Source organism: Tupaia chinensis, unplaced genomic scaffold, assembly GCF_000334495.1.
Source record: "Tupaia chinensis unplaced genomic scaffold, TupChi_1.0 Scaffold138619_1, whole genome shotgun sequence".
In the NCBI taxonomy this organism is placed as follows: domain Eukaryota; kingdom Metazoa; phylum Chordata; class Mammalia; order Scandentia; family Tupaiidae; genus Tupaia; species Tupaia belangeri.
Window position 1 is genome coordinate 745,060 of NW_006198512.1, and position 17,483 is coordinate 762,542.

Sequence of the window (17,483 nt, forward strand, 5' to 3'; positions counted from 1 at the left end):
TCTCACTGAGCGCTTGGCTCTCGGCCTCATAGCGGCCCTTCTCCTCGGCACGCTGGGCCTCCTGGGCCTCGTGTGTGCTGCGCAGGGCTTTGAGCTGCTCCCGGAGCTCGCCAGCCTCGGCCACTGCCACGTGGTACTTGCAGGCCAGGATCTCGGGCCCGTTGATGTCCACCTCGTAGTAGTCTCCGTCCTCGTGGCTGTCGCGGTCCTTCTCATTGTCCAGGGCCGTCTGGCGCTCCTTGCCGGCCTGTAGGCGGCGCAGTGCACTCAGGGTCTCCGAGAGGCGGCTCACTTGCTCATGCTGCTCCGACAGGGTCCCCCGCGCCTGCTCCAGCTGCTTCTGCGTATCCTGCAGTGTTGCCAGCAGTCCCACCTTCTCCCGCTCCATCTGTAAAGGCACAGGAAAGCAGGAAGGCATGTCAGCGGCCTGCAGGCTCCAAGTCTGGGAGCACCCATCCAGGCCAGCCAGGGGCATCCCCACCCTGGCTAGAGGCCAGCTGCCAGGAGGCAAAGCTCCAGGTCGGTCGGGTAGGGTGCTGGGACCCTGCTGCCCTGCTCTCCACTCGAGGGCGCGGCCCTGGGGGAGGGATGCAATCACCTACATCAGTAACTACCCCCGGAAGGTCAGTCCCTCTGGTCCTGGTCTGTGAAAACGAGAGGCCGGCACCTCGTCACTTCACCCTGATGCAGTGTGGGTAACGGGAGCAGTGTGGGCACTACAGTGCCAGCTGCACGCAGCAACCAGCTCTTCTCTGGGACTCTTCCTGTACCACTTGAGTGTCGAAACAGGGATGACGCGGGATGGAAAACGGACTCAGGTAAAGGGAAGTAATGAACACCAACAAGGTGTTGGGGAAGCGCGGCTCGGGGAGGCTGTGCAGATGTGGCCTGGGCCGTGCCAGGACAAGTGGGTGTGGGGTTGACCCATGCGGGCCCTGGCCCGGCGCTATGAGGAGACCCAGCACCCTGAGCCTGCTCACCTGCATCAGCTGCTGCTTCAGCTTCTGGATCTCGGAGATGTTGAGCTCGCTGAGCAGGTCGGAGACCAGGCTGGGTGGGGGCGGCGTGAGGCCGTCCTTCCTGGGCGTGGAGGTCTTGTTGTCCGGCGGCAGCTTGGCCAGGCTGCTGTGCTCGAAGCCGTTGGCCAGGGCCTCGGCATCATTGTTGGGCTCTGCAGCGGCATCATCACTGAACTTGAGGCCATCGAGGGAGACGTGCAGGTGGCTGGTGTAGAAGGAGTCGTTGATGCTCATGTAGTGCGACAGCTCCTTGCGCAGGCTGTTCTTCTGCTCCCGCTCCGTCTTCAGTGTCTCCAGTGCCTCCTCCAGCTGCCGCTCCGAGATCTCCTTGAGCCGGATGGCGTCCTCCAGCTGGCTGTTGAGGTACTCGGCCTCCTCCTCCAGGCGCTTGATCTCATGCTTGAGGCCCTCAAACTCCACCTGAGAAGAGAGGACAGATACACGCAGGCGAGGGTGACATACCAGCATGCCAGTTCCCCGCCACCAAGAGCCGTCCTGCAGAATGGTGGCAGCTGGTCTGGCGAGGCGACTGCCCCCACCTGGGGGAGAGGGAAATGTGAACACAGGACTGCTCAGCCGTGGGGACAAACGTGCCCGTGAAGGGCAGCAGAAGGCGGTAAGTGGCCTAGCTGGGGCTCAGGGTGGAAATCTACCTGGACAGCACACACACGCTGCCGACCTCCACTGAATTCTTAAAAACATCATGCTTCCAGACCCACAAGCCTACGAAATTCCCTATTTAGCAGCTAAATGAACACCAACAGGTGTAAAAAGTACATGTTGTGGGACCAGCAGTTGGAGCTGGTTATGTTGCTGGACTCTCACAGCCAACCGCAGTTCGAGTCCCGGACCCAGGGGCTTCAAACTCACACTGGGGATGTGTGTGTGCATGGCGAAGACCCTGAGAGGAGAATGGAGGAGAAGGGATTACAGTGTGGTCATCCCCTCTCGGGTTATTTCTTGCTTTCTGTCTCCGTCTCTCCATTGCGCGCGTATCCTTAAAAAAAAAGTATGTGTAGGGATGGGAGCTACAACTGTGATTTCTCATCCTACTTAAAAACGAAGCGGCTGTGGTCTCGCTGCAGGTAGATGGTCTCAGCACCAAACCTGGCACACGCAGGGCTCCAGATGCAGAGGAGCCTGGAGCCTGGAGGCTGGAGCTGAGCCGGCGGGAAAGCAGTCTCCCCCGTGAGATCGTACTTGCAGGGAGACAGAAAAGCAGACGAAGCTGACGCTTGATGTATGTGTGTGGGAAGGGGTTATGCTTTTGTAGACAATTAAAAAAAAACACATTTCTTATTCTGTGACATTCTGCATAAAGCTAATGAGCAGGTCTCTGGGTCTCGGGTAGGGACACCGGGCTCTGCCCCACACGCTGTGGGAGGCCCAGGGCAGGGGGGCCCAAGACCTGCCTGGTTCTGCCTGAGCACGGACACTTGCTTCTGCAGGCTGATGTTCTCCTCCTCCAGCTCCGAGTAGTCCTGCAGCAGGCGGGCCTCCCGGAACTTGTACTCCTTGATGTCATCCCGCAGGCGGCCTCGCTGGAGCTCCACGTTCTGGTTGATCTGCAGGAGTGACACAGGTGGCATAAGAGCCTCTGCAGCTGGCCCCACCAGCCCTGCCACCATGGCAGCCACACAGCCACACCTCAGGGAACCAGAGCAGCAAAGGTCCTGTGTCAGATGCCCTCAGTCCTCGCTGTGGAATCCCCAGCAAGTGACAGCTTTCTCTGACTCTGTTTTGACACCTGTAAAATGGGGTTAAAAGTAGCGGCTCACTTCTGCCCTGCTGGCGGATGTGCAGCCGGTGCTGCACTGTGGCTAAGCCCACCAGTGCTGCGAGAGTGACCGAGTGCTGTCCCAGAGACGTGAGCACAGGTCCACATGGAAACCACCTGAATCCCACCACACATGAACAGGTGAGCAAAACGTGGTCTGTCCACACAAAGAAGAGCTATTCAGTCACAATGGGGAGTGACTGAGGGCACAGCTACTACATGAACGAGCCGTGAAGACAGTCCAAGAGAAAGAGCCAGTCACGGGAGACCAGGCACGTCTGTAACAGACCGGCAGCTGCCAGGAGGGGTTGGAGCACCTCGAACGGCGTTTCTTTATGGAGTGAGGAAACTGAAATTCACTGTAGGACACCATGCATGTGTGAGCAGACTAAAACCGTGAGCTGTGTATTTCTGGTGGATGAACAACACGGGATGCGAACTATCTGAACACAGCTGCTAAAAACCAGATGTGACTGGGGCCAGCAGATGGCAGGGTGGTTAAGGTGCTGGACTCCCACATGGCTGACTGTAGTTCGAGTCCTGAACTTGGCAGCTTGAAAATTTTGCCAGGCACCTGTGCGTGCATGCCACAATCATGAGAGAAGAATGGAGAAGAAACTGCAGTGTGGCCATCCCCCCAGGGAGTAATTTCTCACTTTCTCTGTCTGTCTCTCTCACAAACACAAGTATCCTATAGCAAAAATCTCAAACACACACACACACACACACACACACACACACACACGAAACCCCAAAAGCAAAATCTAAAAAACCGTGGTGTAGCGGTTAAGGTGCTGAATTCCCACGTGGCCGATCATGTTTGAGTCCCAGACCTGGTGGTTAAAAATCATGCTTGGCCTGTGTGTGTGTGTGTGTGTGTGTGTGTGTGTCCCAAATCTCAGGAGAATGGAGGACTTGCAGTACGGCCATTCCCCGCCTGGGCGAGGGGCAATTTCCCACTTTCCCTGTCACTCTCTCCTCCTCTCTCCACGGACAGCGCACGTGCCCAATGGCAAAAAATAAAAAAAAAGAAAGAGAAAAATCAGTTGCTACTGGGGCCAGCAGGTGGCATGGAGGTAACATAGCCAACTCCGCAGTTTGAGTCCTGGGCCTGGTGGCTTGAAAATCACGCTGGGTGTGTATGCACGTGTGCCCCAAATCACAACAGAATGCAGAAGGGACTGTGGTGTAGGTACTCCCGCTGGGGGTGATTTCTCACCTTCCCTGTCGCTCTCTGGTGAGGGCATGTGTCCTATAATGAAAACTGAAAAAGAAGACCCACTAGCTACCTGCGGGCGGCCTGTGAGGCGTCAGGGCTGCTCTCGGGCGAGGCTACGGCAGGACTGGAGAGCACCGCGCAGCCAGTACCCCCGAGTGCTTGGCCTGCGGCCGCGGCCAGGAGCCAGGATCTGAGTCCCTCAGCCGTGGCCCTAGTGACAGCGAGGGCAGGGCTGTCTCTGTGGTGGGGACTGTCCTGTACGTGGCTGGGTTTAGTAGCTCCGCCCTCTGCTTCAAACACAGCCTCTCCCCTCTGTGATAACTGAAGCAGCTCCAGGCCACCCAGTGCCTGCGGGCACTCTGCTCCCTCCCAGCTCCAGTGCTGTCTACACGGTGGTGGTGATGGGCTGGCCTCCCACACAGCCCGGGCTCACACCACCCACGCATTGCCCCTGTGCAGGGCTCGTCTGTGTGCACAGGCTTCACAGAATCCCACGGCTCCACAGCGAGTCCACGAAACAGGACCCAGAGACAAGGAGAGCCACGGAAAGGGGACCAACAAAAGGCTCCTGCTTAGAGCAGAGACTGGAGTGAAACCTCTGTCAAGGAACCCAGACTGCTCTCTTGGTAAGTGGCCCAGAGGGGACAGGGCTGACGCCAAGAAGCAGACACCATGTGGGGAAGGAAGGCCACGCTGGCGAAGCCCGCACCAGGGGAGAGAGGGAAGTGAGCAGGACTGGACATGTGCCTCGGGCACCGTGAGGGCGCCTCACGCCCAGTCCTGGCACACCCCCACGGGCTCCCAGTAGGACTGGGCACCCAGACTCTGCGGCTCAAGACTGACAGTCCCTGGAGGTTTGCACAGGGACAGCGACCTGCCCATACTCTGCGCGTCAGGACTGACAGTCCCGGAAGGCTCTCCAGGCAGTGGGAGAGGCAGTGCCAGAGGCTTGCACAGGGACAGCAACCTGCCCGGACTTGACAGCACCAGAGTCCCACAGGCACACACGAGACGGCTCCCTGCAGACCCGTGTGTGGAGTCCTAGGATCTGCCAACCCGGCCCTGGCCAGGCCCGGATCCCAGGGCGTCACTGCAACTGAGCTGCCAGTCGGCAAGCACAGTCGGCCACAGCCAGGGGTGAGCACAGAGGCAGCCTTGGTCAGGGGCTGGCCCAGCAGTTCCCCGCAACGGGAGGGACCATGGCTGTCGACACTGCAGACCCCAGATACCCCACGGGGCACCGTCACTCCCATGGCGGCTGTGCCTCCACCCACCCTGCCAGGCATGGGCAGCGAGACTGGGCTGGCAGCTGCCTGGCACCCCGGCCGGCAACACCCAAACAGGCTGTGACTGGTCACGGTGGGTCTGCTTTTCCCTGAGGTAAGCGCCTTCCCCTGAGGCTGTGACACCTGCCCGACACGGAGCAGGACAAGCTTGGCGTGGGCCACGCAGCCCAGATGGAGATGGGCTCTTGGCATGGAGAAGAGGCTGTGGGTCCGTCCTCACGATCCCCTGTAGGCTGCTCTTCGGCAAGAAGGTGACAGGAGCCACCTCGAAGGGGAAGTGTGCAGGCTGGCAGCCCTCCCTCCTCCTTCCTGGGGCCAATCTGAGGAAAGGCCCCGGGTGTGCCCAGGACCCAGCGGTGCCCAGCCCCCTCCGGCTCCTGGGCCTCTCTCTCCATCTGGAAGACAGGCTTCGTCCCTACACCAAGGCCCTGTTCCGGACAGCTTCAGCTCTCCCTCCTGCCAGGGGCTGGGAAGCCCAAGAAAGAATACCAGCCAGGCAGGTGTAGGCCGAGCCCACTTACCTGTGCGTCCTACACACGGAGGTCAGAACCCCAGAGCAACTGGGTGGCCTTGGGCACATGATGGGAACTTTCAAACCTGGTGGCGGTGACAGAGCACCAGTCGGGTCACCAAGAGGGCCAGATCCGAGGTGCTCAGAACTGCCCCACAGAAGTGGCTCGGGGCCTGCTGGTGCCCTGGCATGGGAGGGACTGGTGGCTAAGTCAGGCTTTCCAGAGGGGAGGTGGGCACGGCGTGGCCTGACACATGGTCAGGCAGGGCAGCCCCAAGCCATGGGGTACAGCACCTCTGCCCAGACCGGGCCACGGTGGCCGAAGAACAGGCGGTGGGGTCAGGGCCGGACAGTGGGGCTGACATGGACAGTCCCAGACAGGTGGCAGGGCCTCCCTCCAACCGAGTACACATACAGGCAGTGGAGCCCAGGAAGGTTCCTAGCTCCCAGCAGCCTGCAGGGGAGGGCCCAGGAGCGGGGAAGAAGGCCTGTGCGGGCAAGTCTGGGGAACCCTCCGGAGCAGGCGGCTGTGGGGAACAGAGAGCCTGAATTTCCTCCTGAAGACAAACAGGAATAGCAGGGACGCCCCTCCCTCCACTGAGGCCTGCGGCATCTTTACAGCCTGAGTCCACTTCGTGCTCCTGGCCTGTCCTTGGGGTCACCAGCCCCATCCTGGCCTCCTCTGAAGAGTCAGGGCCTCTGTGCCAGGCCAAAGAGAAAGCATCGCACTGGCTTCTCTGCAAAAGGGGAGCTGGAGGGACAGATGTGGCCGGCACATGGAGACCACAGTTCCTCGGGAGGACCCTTCTCCCACCCAGAGTTCCTTGCAGGGGGAAATGAGGTCACTGCTACTGCTCTGGGACCTGAGGCGCACCCAGCCCAAACCACCCCCTCCCCAAGCCCCCAGGCCTCAATGTCCTTCGAGCCTGGCGTGTGGACCATCTGCAGGCCCTTGGACGACATGGGGTGAAGGAGCCCTAGGGTGTTCCCAGCCGAGGGGAAAACCGAGGCCAGGACTGATGACAAGACCTGGCCCAAGCCCTGAGGCTCAGGGAAAGACAAGGCCAGCCTCAGCTCCTCCCTCCCTCTGGCCCTGGCTGAGGAGAACCTGGGCCTGGGCCGCAAGGCCAAGGCCATGACAGCAGGGCAGATGGCCACTTCAGCTCTCACGGGAATTTCCACCCGGCCTGCGACCCCAGGTGGCCGTCCCACCAAGCTGGTGACGGGCCCCACACTTCCTCAAAAGGGCACTGCCTCCCTTGGCCCCGTCAGCCCAACTGGGCCTTCTCCCTGGCTCTTGGCTCACCTTTGACCCCATGCCCCACTCTCCACCAAGGGCCCAAACCCGGACTGAACCGTGCCTCCGTCAGGGCCGTTGTGGGCCTGCAGGACTCTCCGTCGACACCCTTCCCCACCCTGGCTAGACCCACTTGGACACTCGCTCCCACCCCAGGGACATAGCCAAGGGCACGGGTCTCCCTCAGGCTCGCCCCCATGCCCACCACAGCCTCCCCAGGGGGCTTTATTTATTTTTTGAGAAGTTTTCGCTATAGGGCACGTGCGCTTGCCAGACAGACAGATAGAGACATCTGCGAGAAATCACCCCCCAGACGGGATGGTCACGCCGCAATCTCTTCTCCTCCATTCTCCGCTCGGGATCTTGGGCACGCACGCACATGCGCCCGGCGTGAGTTTTAAGCCACCAGGTCCGGGATGCGAACCACGGTCGACTACGTGGGAGTCCAGCGACATAGCCATTACGCTAACTGCTGGTTCCCAGGCTTTGCTCACAGTGATACCCCAGGAAGAGCATAAGCCGAGGTCCCAGCAGGGCCCAAGTAAACAGGCGTGCCTCAGCGGAGAAGGGACCCCAGGCCCCGCCGCTCTCCCCTGCACCTCTCACCTGCCTGAGGGGGCAGATGCTTCAGGTCCTCTCCAGCTACTGCCTGCCTCAGAGTGACCTCACATCCTGGCCACACCATTCCCTGGACTCCCCACTCTGTGACTCAGGGTTCTGGTATCGGGGCTGGAAGCAAGCAGCTGGTCCCTGCAATCCAACTACTGCAGGGGCCCGGGACTTGGGCCACCTCAGGTGCAAATTCCGCCTACCCACCCGGTGCCTCCAGCCTCAGCCTGGGGCCCTCCTGTGCACCTGAGGCCCAAGTAGGGATGGCTGATGGTGGCCCCGGCCTGTGACTCAGATACATGCACACTGCCAGCCCTCATGGTACATTCGGGCCTGCCTTCTCATCCTCAGCTAGGCACGGAGCAGGCGAGGAAGACAAAACATTTCGGGGCAACTAGGACTCCGGTGACCAGGCACGTGCCCCCCGAGAAACCAGCCACAGCCACCCTGCTCCAGGTGCTCCTGGGATCGCCTCACCAGTGAGACAGCAGCCACCGGGCAGGGCAGAGCCCAGGCGCGCTGTCCTGGAGCCCCAGCATGGCGCGGAGCAAGCCCCCAGCGTGGCACGGCGCGGCGCCCTCACCTCCTTCAGCTCCTGGGCCACCGAGGCCAGGCGCTCGCTCTCTGAGCGGGTGTTGGCCAGCACGTTGCGCAGCTGCTTCAGCTCGGCCTGCAGCTCCAGCACCTTGTGCACGTAGTACTGCTCCTTGGAGGCCGACTCCTGGATCAGGCTTTCCTCGCGGCTCTCGCCGTCTGCCGCCACCTTCTTGTGGTTTGTGTGTGCCTGTCCAAAGGCCTGCGCGAGGGAGGAGAGGCTCGTGAGACCCTGACGAGCACACCTGTGCGCAGCGACAGCGGCCGGGGCTCCACCTGGCCAGGGCCGGGCCGCACGCACCTCTGAGGCACTGAGCGCATGGGAGGCTGGCACCACCACCTGGCAGGACAAGCCTGGCGTCTCCTCTGGAGCAGGGAGAGTGGAGGACGGAGGGCCAGGCAGGGTGCCAGGTGGCCCAGGCCCTCTTCCTGAGGGCCCACATAGAAGGCCCAAGGACCAGCCTGAGGCACCCTGAGCCGGGCCACACAGCTGGAGACATGCTCTGGAGCTGTCCACACTGCCCCACTTTCTCCCTGCTCCAGATGGGGAGGCCACCAGGGCGGTTGCCGGTCCCCACATAGGCGCAGAGGGCATCTGTGACCTGCTGCTGAGTGTGAGCCACCCTCCGCTCATCCAGGGACAACCTTGGCAGGGCTGACTGTAAGAATCTGAGAGGCCAACACGCAAGGCCACCAGTGGGTGTGCCAGCACTGGGCGAAGGTGACCACTGCTGTGTCCCAGGGCAGGGACGAGGCCCCACGGGCCCAGCTCAGGCTTCACACCGTGTGCCAGAGAGAGAGGCCAGGCACGCAGCAGGCGCCTCCCCTTCTCCCCTCCCGCCAGCCCCGCACAGCCAGCACGGCAGACAGGGCGCCCACAGGGTGAGGGTGCCAGGCCACAGCGTGTGGCCGCCACCCCAGCAGCCACATGGACCGTCCAACCACAGCGCTGGGGGCGCTCTTCCAGGCTCCTGGCTACAAGGGGACAGGAGCAAGAGGGGTTGCGGGGAGCGGGAAAGGGGCGGTTTTCCTTTCCCTTCAGGAAGGGAAGCGTTCACTCGCTTAGCCTAGGGACTCGGTCCAAGGACCGAGTTCTGGTTTCCCTTATTTTATTTTTTAAAATGTTACCAGAGGACACATGTACTCGCTGGAAAGAGATGGAGAGGCAGAGCGGTGGGGAGGGAGAGGGAGACAGAGACGCCCCCATGGGTGTGGTCACGCTGCAGTCCCTCCTCCTCCAGGTCTCCTTCCTCTAGGGTACTGGGCATGCACACCACCAGGACTAGGACCGGAATCGTGCGCTGGCCACCAGGCATGGCCCACCGACTCCTTTTCAAAGAGAATCAGCTCACTGGAATTTCGATTCTCTTCCCCTTTATCCTGGTCCCAGGGAAGGACGAAATCACCAACTGCTCCATCCACAAGCCCCTGACCGTCCTGGCTGGCCACTCCAGGCCCACAATGGGACGCCAACCTGGTCTGGGCCAGACCAGCCAATACCAGCCAGCCCCTGACGCAGGCAGGACCTGGCCGCGGGCTGGGCACCATCTTGGGGCGCTCTGGAGAATAGCTATGTGCCGTCACACTGTTCAAGCCCAGGCTGGCCGGCTGGCCCTGAATCGTTGCCTCCACCCAAGCCCTAGCCTGGGGCGCACGAGCACTCCTGGGAGGTTTTTCAAACACTGAGACGGAGACACCCACCTCCAACCCAAACGAGAGAGCCACGGGCGCTGGGCCGAGCCCCCGTGTAGGAGCACAACATACGACTCCGATGAGCACACAGGAAGCAGTTTTCACAGCACTAGGGGAGCAAGTGCCATGACAGCCCCCTGGGCAGAAAGGGGACAAGGCTGTAGGCCCTGGTGGAGAGCCGGAAGAAGGTGGGCAGGCCAGCTGGAGTAGGATGGAGCATTCACTGGCCAGGGCAGGGGCAGCCACCGAGGCCAGGAAAGGACCCCCAGAGGGAGCAGTCCCCACCATCCGCACGGGCCTGTTCCTGCAGAGGAGCCTCCTGGCCTACGGGACAGGGGGCACTCCCGAGTAGGGACCATCCAACTGGCAGATCGCACATTGCTCGGGTGCTGCAGAGCAAAGCGGAACGACAAACCCCAAAGCCATCTTCACATCACTTAACTCCGTCCCAGAGCAAGGAGCGTGACTCCTGGCTCCCGCCAGTCAGAGTCATAGCCCCTCCCCGACCGCTTGTCACTGAGCAGGGACAAGGGGAAGACACAGCGTGGCAGGGAGGTGGGGCTGGGGCTGCAGGCCTGGGAATCCAGGCCCACAGGTCCGGGAGCAGAAAGAGGAATGAGCCAGCAAGCAGCGGCCAGAGAATGCAGAAAGGCCCAAACCAAACTTGTGGAGGAAAAAGAATGTGGATGGCACGGCCACACGCACAGGGCAGAAGACAGACCACCGGCTGGGGACACTGCGCACCGCCAACCCCACACCCAGAGAGGGCTAAGAACAGAGCGCAGGCTAGCTCAAGGAGTCGAACGTCTAGGTAGATGCAGTCACCAAAAGAGAGGAAGACAGAAAAAAATATTTGAAGAAATAACAGCTCAAAAATTTCCAAATTTGAGGGAACCAGCAGTTAGCATAATGGCTATGTCGCTGGATTCCCACGTAGTCGACCGCAGTTCCCATCCCGGACCCGGTGGCTTAGAACTCATGCTGGGCGCGTGTGCATGTGTGCCCAAGATCCCAAGAGGAGAATGGAAGAGAAGGGATTGCAGCGTGACCATCCCCCCTGGGGGGTGATTTCTTGCTTTCTGTCTCTCTCTGTCTGTCTGGCGAGCGCATGCGCCCTATAGCAAAAAAACCTCTCAAAAAAAAAAATTCCAAATTTGATAAAAAACATAAACCCAGAAGAAGTATGAGAGATCATCGGTCCCAAATACACAAAATATGAAGACGTGACACCAAGGCATTTAAAATTGTTTAAAACCAGCAACGCAGCTAAAATATCAAAACCAGTCAGAGGAAACAGGACCTAGCCTTTTATGATTATTTTTAAAATGAATTACTTATTTTATTTTATTTTATTTTAAAAACTTGCTACAGAGGCCGTGTGTACCTACCAGGAAGAGACTCAGAGAGGGAAAGGAGCAAAGCAAGCGGCCAGGTCCAATCGAACCCTGGGCGGCCCTGTGGGAGTCAAGCACCTTAACCACCATGCCACCTGCTGGCCGCAGGACATACGACTGCTAATGGAGTGGAGATGAAAGGACAGCAGATTTCTTTTTTTCTTTTTTTTTTTTTAGAGGTTTTCGCTATAGGGTGCGTGCGCTCGCCAGACAGACAGAGAGAGACATAGAGATAGAAAGCAAGAAATCACCCCCCAGGGGGGACGGTCACGCCGCAATCCCTTCTCCTCCATTCTCCTCTCGGGATCTTGGGCACGCACGCACACGTGCCCGGCGTGAGTTTTAAGCCACCGGGTCCGGGACGCGAACCGCGGTCGACTACGTGGGAATCCAGCGACATAGCCATTACGCTAACTGCTGGTTCCCAAGGACAGCAGATTTCTGACAAGTGAGGCGGAGCGGCAGCAACATCCTAGAAAACTAAACGGGGCCGATGGTGGTTAAAGGGCTGGATCCCACATGGTTGACTGTCCTGGACCCGGCAGCTTGAACACACACTGGGGTATGTGCGTGTGTGTGCCCAAAACCCTGAGAGGAGACCGGAGAAGGGACTGCAGCATGGCCATCCCCTCCAGGGGTGATGTCTCACATTCTGTCTCCAGAGAGCACGTTATAGCAAAACAAAACCCAGAAAAAAACCCACCTGTTAACTAGAAGACTACACAAAGGGAAGGCTAATCACAAGCAAAGGTGAAATGAAGACCTCAGACAACAGGAAAACTAAACAATTTATCGACAGAAAATACATTAGAGACAAAGATGTAAGATACACTAAATAAAGCCCTCCAGGCAGAAAACCATGGCAGGGCAGGCCGAAACAGCCCTACAAGGAAGAAAGAAAAGCACCAGAAACGGGGAGTAACACTCTGAGTAAATATGAAAGGCTTGTTTTTCTCATTATTTAAATCTCTTTAAAAGATAATTAACTTAAGATTTAATACAATCCCTACCAAAATCCTGAAGGCCTGTTTCCAAATTCATAAATTGCAAAGGGTCCTGAATAGCTGAAACAGCACTGAAGAGAGTAGTGACCTGGGAGGATTCGGCTTCCATGATGAGGGCCAGCTCATCAAAACACAAGTACACTGACTTCACCAAACATAAAGACCTTCATACACCAGAGAGCACTGTCAAATAAAAAGGAAACTATGTCATGGGTCTACTATCCAGAGCACAGGAAGAATGGTTACAATTTAGTGATAAAGAGATAAGTAAGGGGCCGGCCTGTGGCCTAGTGGTTAAAGCTGCCAGATCCTGTAGGGCTGGCTGTGTGGTTCAAGTCTCAAACTTGGCAGTTTGAGAAACATGCCAGGTGCATTTATGCGCAGGCCCCAAATCCTGAAAAAGAGGGAAATGGAGAAGGGGCTGTGGTGCGACCATGCCCTGTGGGGTGCTTTCTCGCTTTGTTCCCAGCGAGTACACATGTTCTCTGGTAAATTCAAACAAACAAACAAACAAGAGCCCAGACCAGAACTTGGCGGTAAAACACACTGCTCTGTGAGGCAGTCCACGGTGGGCAGTCCTGGTCCTGGTCCAGGACCTCCTCAGCACATCAGCACCGGTGTACCTGTGACGGGGCTGGCTGAGGCTGGGAGCAGAGGGCAACGGGATAGCCTTGGGGCGGGGCTGCCTTCCTAGCTTTCTCCTTTGCGCGTGGAAGAAATAATCAATTAAAAAAAAAGAAAAAGCTAAACAACCCAACTAAAAAAAATCTGAATAGCCATTTCTGCAAAGATGATACACAAATAACCAAGAAGCACAAGAAGTGACACTTGACTTCTTTATCCACGCTAGCATGGTGGCCGAGGCAGCCGGATCCTTCCTGGCTGAATGCGTGGTTACAGTTCCGGACCCTGGGCTTGAAAACACACTGGGCGGATATAGGTGTATGCGTGCCTAAAATCCCAAAAGGTCAAATGTAAGAGAAGGGACCAAGGTGGGGCCATCCCCCAGGGGGTTTCCACACTTTCCCTTTTTCTGTCTTCTCTCAGGCAGTGCACAAGCCGTCTAGCAAAATGGAAATACAATCAAAACCACAATGGGACCATACTTGACATCTACAAAGATAGCTCTAATTCTAAAATGGAAAATAATGGTTAGTAATGATGGGAAAGTGGGAACCCTCAAACTGTGAGGGGGAATAAAGCTATCCTGGAAACAGTCTGGCAGGTCCTTAACCAGCTCAACACAGAGGTGTCCATAACCCTGCAACTCCACATCTGGGTATGGGTGTACAAGAGACAGAAACCGGTCTCCACACAAATGATGCTACATAACTGACTCCGTGGTTCGAGTCCCAGACCTGGCAGCTTGAAAACACGCTGGGCATGTGCGCATGCATGCCCAAGGTCCCAAGAGACTAGAAAAGAAGGGATTGCAGCATGGCCAACCCCCTCTGGGATTTCTCCCTTACCCTCTCTGTCTCTCTCTGGTGAGTGCACATGCCCTACAGCAAAAAACTTAAAAAGAAAAAAAAAAAAAGAGAAAACAACTCGGATGTCCACCAATTGGTGAATGGATGACTAAGCAGGTGGTCCATCTATCCACTGCAGTAGTATTGGCAATAAAAAAAAGAGAAATGACTGATACATAGTAAAACACAGGAGAGCCTTGAAAACACGGTAAATTAAAAAAAGAAAGAAAGAAAGAAAGAACCCAGTCACAAAGGACCATGAGATTTCACTCTGTGAACGTCCATAACAGGCAAGTCTGTAGAGGCAGGACGAGCGGCTGCCGAGGGCTGAGGGGAACGGGAGACTGAGGGCAGGTGGGCAAGTGGGCTATCTTTTGGGCTAGAACGTTCTAAAACTGGTTCTGATGTTTATGACTCTGAGAACATATTAAAAGCCACTGAACTGTATGTTTTAAGTTGTGAAAGGCATCGTGTGTAATAAATATAGCTATTAAAATGAAGCTGCTAGGACCAGCAGGTGGCGTAGCGGTCAAGGTGCTGGACTCCTACATGTCTGTCTGTGGTTTAAGTCCTGGACCTGGCAGCTTGAAAATTATGCTGTGTGCATATGCACGCATGCCCATAACCCCAAGAGGAAAATGAAGAAGGGATTGTAGCATGGCCAATCTCTCTGGGAAGTGATTTCTCACTTTCCCTCTCACTGTCACTCTGATGAGTGCACGTGCTCTATGGTTTAAAAAACAAAACAAAACAAAACAAGAACTTAAAAATAAAAAAGTTTAAGAGTATGAAAAATGATCAGCTATGCCAATAAAAAGTGTTTTTGGAACCAGTCAGATGGCATAATGACTGCATCGCTGGACTCCCATGTAGTCAACCGCAGTTTGAGTCCCGGACCCGGTGGCTTAAATTCATGAAGGGCGCGTGTGCATGTGTGCCCAAGATCCCGAGAGGAGGATGGAGAAGAAGGGATTGTGGCGTGGCCATCCCCCCCGGGGGTGATTTCTCGCTTTCTGTCTTGTGCATGCACCCTATACCAAAAACCTCTCCCCCACAAAAAAAGTGTTTTATTAACACCACATAAAGTAGATTTAGTAGCAAAGGCCATAACCAGGGATAAAGAGGATCTCTTCAGAAATAGTAAGTCCATTCACAAGAGAACACAGCCCTAAATGTGTATGTTCGAATAATGAAGCCTGAAATGTGTGAAGCAAAGCCTGACAGAACTATAACTGTAAGGGGACACACGAATCCAGCCCCAAGCCAGGAGAGTTGCGTCCCTCCTCCAGTAATGCAAGGACGCGACAGCCTGACCTGATCAGCAGTGACAGGACCCTCCAGCCAGTGCGAGCGTGGACCTAGAACCCAGATGTTCTGGGCCACTGAACAAGCCTCAAATGTGAAAGTTTTCAGGTCACACGCAGCAGCTCTCTGACTACGGCAAAGTTAATGAGAAACCAGTGAGCGGGGGACAGACCTCTGAGAACCCTAAATACCTGGCCACTGAGGGGCACACTCCGAAGAGCACACGGCATGCCAGTGGGCAAGCGCCTGGGGTGCGCGCAGCCCTGGGCTGACTTCAGTAACCCCACTTTGCAGGGTGGAAGCTAGCCGACAAGCTAGCCCAGGAGTGTGGGTCTGACGGGGCCTGGGGAGGGAGCTGCTCAGGGCCGCCCATCACACCTGGCTCCTCCTCAGCGCGCTTGGTTGCTCACCAGCTGACTCCACCAGCAGTGAGCCAGGACCCAGGCTGGGATGCAGTCCTGGCGTAAACCCACAGCCTCACCGACTGGCATGGGAGTGTGATTGGTGTGACCCGAGGAGACAGCAGTGGCTATGGTGAAATGCGCGTCTGTCTTGTGGCTGGGCACGCCCACTCCCACACATGTGGTCAGAAGAACATTTACCTGCTGCATAAATAACGCAGGAGAAGGATTTGAAAGCCTAAACCAGGACGTCCCCACGCTCTGGTAATGGAAAGGTTAATAAACTGTGGCCTAGTCACACAGTGAGACATGACGCTGACTCAGAGAGCCAGGCACAGGAGGACACCCCGTGTGGTTCCAGTTGTGTATAAAGCTCCAAGGACAGATCGAGCTAAGCCGTGCTGTGAGGAGTCAGACAGGAACAGCCCGTGGCGTGGTGGTTAAGGTGGCTGGATCCTACATGGCTGGCCACACTGATTGAGTCCCGGACCTGGGGACTTGAAAACCATTCTGGGTGTGTATGTGTGTGCGCCCGAAATTCCAAAAGGACGGACAGATGGAGGAGAGATAGGCACTGCTCTATGACCACTGCCACGGAGGCTGCTGTCTCTCTGCCGGTCTCTCTCCAGCAATGCACACGTCCCCTGGCAAATGGAGGAAAAAAAAACAAACAAGGTCAGGACAGCAGTGACAGTGGAATGGGAGCAGGGTAGCACCCGAGAGGGCACTTGTGGAAGGGCTCTGGAAGCTATGGCATTCTGACTCCCAATTCACACTGACGGCTCATGCTCTATGTTTTAAAAGTTAAAAACTCTAAGAACTAGAAAAAGAGTCCATGCAGCCCAAAGAAGAAATTAATGATCAGAGTGAAGATCACTGAAGCAGACAACAGTATGGACACAACCCAAATGAACAAAAAGTGAATTCAAAGAGATCAGTCAAATCCATCAAATCAACCTCTAACCAGATTAATCAGAGTAGAAAAAGTAAAGACGCAAATTATTATAAGGAATAAAAGGCAAGTACACCATACATTACAAGTATTATAAAAATAAACACTCATTAATAGCGTTATGCCTATGAATGTGACAACTCGGACGAAATGGCTAAATTCCTTGAGAGTAACAAATTACCAAACCCACTGAAGAACTAGGTAACTTCCACAGTCTTATACTTAGTAAAGGAATTAAATGTGTAATTTCAAACCTTCACACAAAGGATACTGAGTCCAGGGCCAGCCCATGGCCTGGTGGTTGCAGAGCTGGGTCTCAGGGGTTGACTGTGTGTTTAAGTCCTGGACGTACCTGGTGGCCTGAAAAACACTCCAGGTGTACGTGCGTGCATGCTCCAAGTCCTGCTTGGAGAGATGAAGAACAGACTGCAGGTGACAGCTCCCCATTGGGGAGGTGCATTCTCCCTGTTCCCCTCTGCCTTTCTGTCATCTCTGGCAAGCACACATGCCCTTCCTTAGGCACGAAAAAGAATACGCAGCGTCCAGATGGCTTCGCTGGTGACTACTACCAAAAATTTAAGAAGTAAATCCAGTTATACACAAACTCTTCTAGAACACTCTCCTTATTACAAAGTTTATTTCTTGACAGACACAGAGAGAGAGAGAGAGAGAGCGAGCCATCCCGAGTGGGTGCTCATACTGCAACCCACTCCCAGTCTCAGCCAGGCAGCCCAGACCATGGGATTGTGGTGTGCTCAGGAAGGTCCCAGGACACAACCAGGTCCCATCCCACTTGGGCCCTGCTGCCTTTCCAGCTGAGCGACCCTCGCGCCCATAATTCTACAAGGCCAGCATTACCTATAACCACGAACAAAGGCAATACAAAAAGAGAAACCACAGACCAAGATCTCTCATGGGTGTGGATGCAAAAATATCTTCATAAAATTTTGTTCA

At 56.3% G+C, this 17,483-nt stretch overlaps 1 protein-coding gene across 1 annotated transcript in view; it reads right to left on the reverse strand.

Annotated features, from left to right (window-relative positions):
- Window positions 1-17,483, reverse strand: part of BICD2 (BICD cargo adaptor 2) — a 57,010-nt gene that overhangs the window by 4,251 nt on the left and 35,276 nt on the right. Inside the window, exons 3-6 of the mRNA XM_027765522.1 lie at window positions 8,302-8,514; window positions 2,432-2,584; window positions 981-1,439; window positions 7-388 (exon numbers count right to left, since the gene is read on the reverse strand). Coding sequence (XP_027621323.1) covers window positions 7-388; window positions 981-1,439; window positions 2,432-2,584; window positions 8,302-8,514 — 1,207 coding nt within the window. The remainder of the gene's footprint in view (window positions 1-6; window positions 389-980; window positions 1,440-2,431; window positions 2,585-8,301; window positions 8,515-17,483) is intronic.